This window comes from Halyomorpha halys, unplaced genomic scaffold, assembly GCF_000696795.3.
Source record: "Halyomorpha halys isolate HHAL.00 unplaced genomic scaffold, Hhal_1.1 Scaffold27.1, whole genome shotgun sequence".
In the NCBI taxonomy this organism is placed as follows: domain Eukaryota; kingdom Metazoa; phylum Arthropoda; class Insecta; order Hemiptera; family Pentatomidae; genus Halyomorpha; species Halyomorpha halys.
In genome coordinates this window covers 170034-176559 of record NW_027115109.1, presented here as the reverse complement: position 1 = coordinate 176559, position 6526 = coordinate 170034, and the positions used below count along the sequence as shown (strand labels likewise).

Here is a 6526-nt window from a genome sequence, read left to right as displayed (position 1 = left end):
GCATCCCGCAGCGTTAGAGTATGATGGTCTGGTTGGACGACCTCTTGAGAGGCCTCTTTGCCGTAGGCGCAGATCTACTCGACGTGTGGCTGGGTTATATCTATGACTGCATTGGCTCAGTAATAATGCTGTACTCCCGCATGCCCAGCCCACTGAGCGTTTATATAAGTAAGGTTCGTGAATTAAAATATATCAATATCCTTACCCTTAACATACTGCTGTAGGATATTGCATGTGGGTCGCCCGTAGCTCAGTGGTTAAGACACAGTCTTACCAATTTAATGTCTATTGGCGGTCTATCAGCCGAAGCTGATGGGCCTGAAGGTCTCCCGGTATCCCGTGTCCAATCAACGCTCCTTGCCTCGCTCTCCGCAGCAGAACCAGGTCCTGTAGAGCTCTGTTCCCTGTCAACCATTGTTGCTGGGCCCAGAACACTCTCTGTCTCCTGTAGTTCCGCTGTGGCTCTATTGATCGCACGCTGCATTCTTCTCATTGCACCCGATCCTCTGCCATTTCTCCTTCTAGACTGGGGCCTGAGGACAGTGTTTCCACTTCCTCCTTCCCTCTGCTGATGTTCCTCATCGCTCATCTCTTCCACAATCGTGGCAAGTGAGCTAAGAACATCCCCTGGCAGTTGCACTACTGGCCCTGCCACGTCCAAAATATCTGAGGAGGACGAGTCCTCCTCATCTGGAAAGGGATAAATGTAATAAAGATTGTCTTCGTTCATTTTCTTCCCACGAGTATGGGGGTTCTTAAAGGCACTGCAGGTACTACCCCCTTTCCCTGCAGCGGGCATTAAATATAATGAGGTGCGCCAGGTGCCCCAAGTGGGTCGATAAGACAGTATATTTTATATACACCCTCTTCCATATTCGAGCTCCCTAGGCACTTGGGTGTTTAAAGGGTCCGCCATGACTGTCATATTGACAGGCATGACGAACACCCACCTCTGTCGTTCGTGAGTCCCATCGGACTCCCCAGGGGGCACCACGCGGAGGTAATAGTAGTGATAGAGAGGACTGGAAATCCTCAGACAGTGAGTAGAGCACTCTGGCCTGATTCATCCGCGAAGAGTGGGGGAGACACCCACACCTATCTCCCTCTCTAGTCCTCCTGTTGCCCCTACCCATTCGCTCTCCTAAAAAAAACCGTGCCCGTGTAGGCCTCGGCGCTTCGCGCCGAGGCGACATATTTCCGTGACAACGTATACTCTATGCTAATATTACATAAATATAAATTAAAATCAATCCAATGTTATATATTTGAAATAATAAACCAGTTCACATATTGAATTCAGATATTTATTTTTGCTTGGTTATACATTAATTAATTTTTATACATATGATATAATATCCATATGTTTAGCGAAGTCAATTTCCGTTACGGGACACTTTTTCTAACATGGCATCCCGCAAAATGATTTATAAGACGTTGTCACGTCAAAAACAAGATTGAACACTGCACATAAATACTGGAGTCAAAAAACTATCCCAAAATTAACAAAAGATTAAATGTACACTTTCACCTTCTAATTGGTCATGCAGTTTCTAATGCTAAAAAAATAAATCTTATTTTTAAATTAGTTTGTACGGAGTGATAGTAAAGCAAAAAAAACACATACTGCCTCTGTGGGATGAGGGTGATTAGAAAATAACTAGTCCTGATTTTTGTTGATTATTTTATTTATTTATATAGAGTTATTATGAATATTTTTGACAGTCAATAGCTTTCAACAGTTAAAAATGTTTTTTTCTTATATTCATGAAGTTTTAATGGCAACAAACATACATTAAGATATACCACCTCTTTGACCATGTTTTATAACCCTTAGTAGTCTAGAAGGTTATTTGTTGACATTTTTTTTTATGTTCGGAATAAGTAGAGTTCTCTTTAATACTGGTAATGCTCAGATTTACTGAAATTCGAAAAAGCCAAAATGTATTTGTTTGAAATTAAATATAGTTAGGTAATTGATTCCATCAAAAATGTTACTGTGATATGTTTTTAGAGAAAAGATTTGTTAAAACGAAAATTTAAAAAATATTTTCTTGTTTCATATTTATTGATCAAATGATAATATTTATTAGATAAGTAATATGTATATATTTTTTATATAATTCCACTTCATTCCGTAGATTAAATAAGTAATTTAATTTAATGTTATTCTCATCTACATCTTTCTTATTTAAATTAACAATTTCTGTTTGTTTTAAGTCAGATTGATCTCAGCGATTGTGGTATAATATTGTTAGACATAGCATGGTTGCAAGGATAAATTATTTTTATGATTAATGTATATTTGAACTGTCTAATTGTATCTGACTTTAAACAATTATCCTCAAAAATTAATTAATGGATATAGCACCTCTGGATGAGAATTTTTTTTTTGTTTTATAAAAGTAATGGTTTGCTTAATTCCTCTTATATATATTATGAGATTTTGCTACACTCAAATATTTAGATACCTTAACATATAATTGGATAAGATATTAGATATACGATAAAATAACAATTTATGTATAAGTTTTCGTATTCGCTAATGGTTTGCATTAGTTTAAGTATTTGACCTACCCCTTAGATATTGGTTTCTGCTAGTATCTGTATATCAAATTGTTTAAATACACTGATTTTTGTCAAGATTGATGGACTTTGTCAATTAACTTGACTATATTTTTATTAGTTGTATTTATGTACTTTTGGGGTTAAATTGATGAATTATATATTTATTTTTGCTTTCACTTATGTATATATGGAATATATAGTTAGGAAACAAGTTAGGAAATTTTTAGGAAAAAATTTTACTAAACTTGAAATTCGAGTTGTTGGAAATACTTGTTTTGAAATCCCCTAAGTCTGTGTGTGTTTGTGTGAACAGTCTCGCACAAAAACAAAAAGTTAAAAATTGAAAATATATATTTAAGGCAGATATAAGCCTGGGATGTTACAGCAACTTTTTCAAAAAAATTGACTGGCTGAAAGTGCTACTTCGTAGAATCAATTTTTCACTTTTTTATAATTTTCTCAAAAACAACAGTCTAATGATTTTGTTTAAACTTTATAAATCATTGTAAGAATATATGTGTATATATTGTTGACCATAAAAATTTAAATATAAGAAGATGGTCAAGATGGTTGCGGTAAAAAAAATAACAAATAGTTTATAACTATTTTAATGTCCGACCTTTCGCCCCACTTTGCAGGGCTTCAATTTATTCATTGTAAGAATAGATGATTTATTATATGAGCTCGATTTTATTCTTATTGAAATAGTTTTAACAGGGCTTAAGTGCCGAATTTTCAAAAAATCTTCTAAAGTACCTTTAATTTCAATTATTTGAAATAAGTAATCATTTTACATTGTAAACAGTATTAAAAAATGTATAAATATGAAGTATGAATGAATTTGATAATTAATAAATGAAATGACAAATGAAAAAAATAGAGACTGGAAAATCAGAGACAGCCGAGCCTGGCCAATCTCTCTCAATTGCCATCATATTTACACAGCTTTGTTATATTTTCTTAAACTCTTGTATTCTGGGCTAAAACTAACATGGTGCAAATACCAAGAATAACAAATTATTAACAAACATAATAACAAAGTATTCGCATCTCGAGACACTGTAACATTCAAGTTTCTGATAGTAGCCCAAAAATCAAAATTTATTGTTTGAAATTTCCCCTTTCTAGGGTGGTAAGTAATAGTTGGGTAATGTGCTCACTACAACAGATTTTGAGTATTCTTCACCTTATGAATTTTAAGTTTAGTGTTATTAATTTCTATAAAATATTATTTTAGATTGAATATAGACATGTTTTCAAAATGAAATTGGTCATTTTAGGATGGAAGAAATCGATGTCAACCCCGAGGATGGAAAGGGAACATCATTTTGGAAAAAAAACAACAGAGCAGTTCCTGGCCGGTAAAATTATTATTTTTTAAAATAATTACTGAGATTCTTTGATACATCTGGTGATCAAATTGATTATTTCATTGGAAACTTACTAACATTCATTCTTGATGATTGAAATTCTGAAAATCATCAACTTGCTTTAGTTTCAAGGAAATTATTGCTTTTTATACTGACTTTTACCACATTATAGGAGAAAATGTTTTTTCATAATTGTTTGGCATAATTAAGTTATGTTTACTCGATGATCTTAATGTTTTCAAACTTTATTTTAAAATTAGCATAACTAATAACTTTGTTTAAATCTTCAAATAAGATCAACTTATTTCTATTGAATTTATTCCAATTGCAAAATTAATTAGAGTTAATATACAATTAACTACACATGGGTTAGTAGATACAGGGTGTCCAGGAATGAATGACAGCAATTGAGGGAGGAATATTTTGCTAAAAATGAAAAGCCACCAACCTCCCATTATCTTAATTCATTGTCAAGATAAAATTTTGTTAACAGTTTTCCAAGGAAATCATTTTTTTCCCATAAATATACTAATTTATCTACTATAACTACGCATTTCTCAACTTTTATCTTCATTTTCATAATTTATGAGAAATTTCCTATATCATAGCAACCAATTGGTTGAATAATAGTACTACTTAGGCGACTATAAAAAGTAAAATACTGTAAACAAATAATAACCAATAATTTTCAAAAATACTCAAGTTAAGCTAAGTGCTACTGAAATGATGTTTCGTTGCAGAATTGTGGTGAAGGCACATAGTGATTGTGTCTGGAGTGACAGGGTATGGTAGGAGCTGAATATATGCCTGTTGGTGAAAGCCCTGGTAAAAAGGCAATTAAGGTGGTATGGACATGACATCATAGAGACATAATAAAAACCATGAAAGTGAAATCGTTAGGAAGAAGACCAAGAGAACGAGTAGAACATCCTATATCAGCCACATGAAACAAATAGGGAAGCACAGAGAGAAAACATTAGACGAAAGTAGGAACCTGGCCAGGGACAAAAACACATGAATAGAAGTACCACTCTTATTAAAAGAAAATTTCTGAGGTTGGAAGAAAGAGAAGAAGCCTTTATTTCAGTAGTTTTCTTTCGAAGAACCTGTTGGAACAGCCGTCTCTATGTTTTATCATTTTCTTTCAACAGACCAAAATTCTCTACTCATACTTTGGATGGTTGTACTGTATTGATAAAAAAATTTCTCTTGCCTTAATGAATCGTTGGAATCCTTTAGTATTCCCGAAAATTTTATCCTGGCCTCCACTAGTAATGAAAGCCTTTGTATCCCTATTTATAGAGCCTTACAGATAGTTAAAAATAACAGGTATAACTTAGAATCCCAAATCTCTCTTTCCTGGGAAAATTATTGTACAGGTCCCAGGATTAACAATTTAATCTAAATTACAATGAACTATGGTTCTTGTAAGTCCTGAATTCTCTCGAAATTTTCTTGTGCTTCTGAAAAAAAAAATTAAAATCTGTACCGCTACAATCCATGAAGGGTCATGGGTTCAGTACTTCGTAAGGAAGTAGTGTTAGTAGACCAACGGTTGTGCAAGGTGATTTGGTCAAAATCACGCTTGACCGCCAGATTTTCACCCAATTAATGGTACCCAATTTAAGAGACTGAGTGGACCCCAGGAGGACTCCAGAACCCACTGGAGTTGACTCACGGCTACAGTGTAACAGGAAATAATTTTCTGCCCAGCCAGATTTGACCTCAGGTCCTTAGAGTTAGTAGCCAAGGGCCTTACCCAGGGACTACCCATGCTTTCCTTAAGCTTCTGACCTTTCTAATATTTTCCTACATACTCGAATACGGTTATATCCTAATAATGATTAATTTTATTTAAGTGGAGAAGATGGTTAGGGGGTGCGGTCTGCAAAAAAACAACTAAACAAAAATTATTTATTCGTGCTGATGCTTCGATCTGAGTTCGGGTCTTCATCAGGGAGCTCGGAGCATCCCCTTATTATCTTCTTCACTTATTAATCTACACCTCATTAGTTTTATATGGCATTGAATTCTTTAATATCATTCTATCTTTTGTGACGAGAAATCCTGTGTGAAAGAGAAATCACTGTAATCACCAAGTTTATCTCTTTTTCCCTAAATTTGGGATAATATAGTTTTATTATTTATGAGGAGATAAATACATTATGCTTAATATAACTTTACAAGATTACAAATATGTTGCAAGTTTAGTAGTATTAATACCTAAATAGTTTTTAAGTGGTAAATATTTTTAAATCCTCAATTGCTTCTTAAATTGTATTTTGTTTTAATAGGCCAAGTCCTAGAAAGGATGTTAAAACTATAAACTCTTTTAGTCCCTCTTCATCATCATCCTTTCAAGATTTTCAGCAGAGTATCAGTGATGCTTGGGATTTAGGTGATGATGAATTTTGTAATATTTCAAGTAAGTGGTTATATTTATTATTTGTTAATTGTGGAACTTTATAAATCCTTTAGTTAAATATTGAATAGTTTCAGGATTAATACTACATTTAGCTCTTTATGACAAGTTGTCTTGACATACAGCTGTCAGTTAGTCGAAGTTTTTCATGTTTTTGGATAAATGACCA

The 6526-nt window shown here is 33.6% G+C and overlaps 1 protein-coding gene across 3 annotated transcripts in view; it reads left to right on the top strand.

Annotated features, from left to right (window-relative positions):
- Positions 1-1812: 1812 nt before the first annotated feature.
- The window catches only part of Tbc1d22 (TBC1 domain family member 22), a 28119-nt gene continuing 23405 nt past the window's right edge, over positions 1813-6526 (top strand). For 2 of the 3 annotated variants that reach the window (XM_014425027.2, XM_014425011.2), the window contains exons 1-3: positions 1813-1969; positions 3846-3926; positions 6230-6360. In XM_014425027.2, the coding sequence (XP_014280513.1) occupies positions 3847-3926; positions 6230-6360 (211 nt within the window). In that variant the 5' untranslated portion in view covers positions 1813-1969; position 3846. The remainder of the gene's footprint in view (positions 1970-3845; positions 3927-6229; positions 6361-6526) is intronic. The other variant, XM_014425019.3, reaches the window with a different exon arrangement.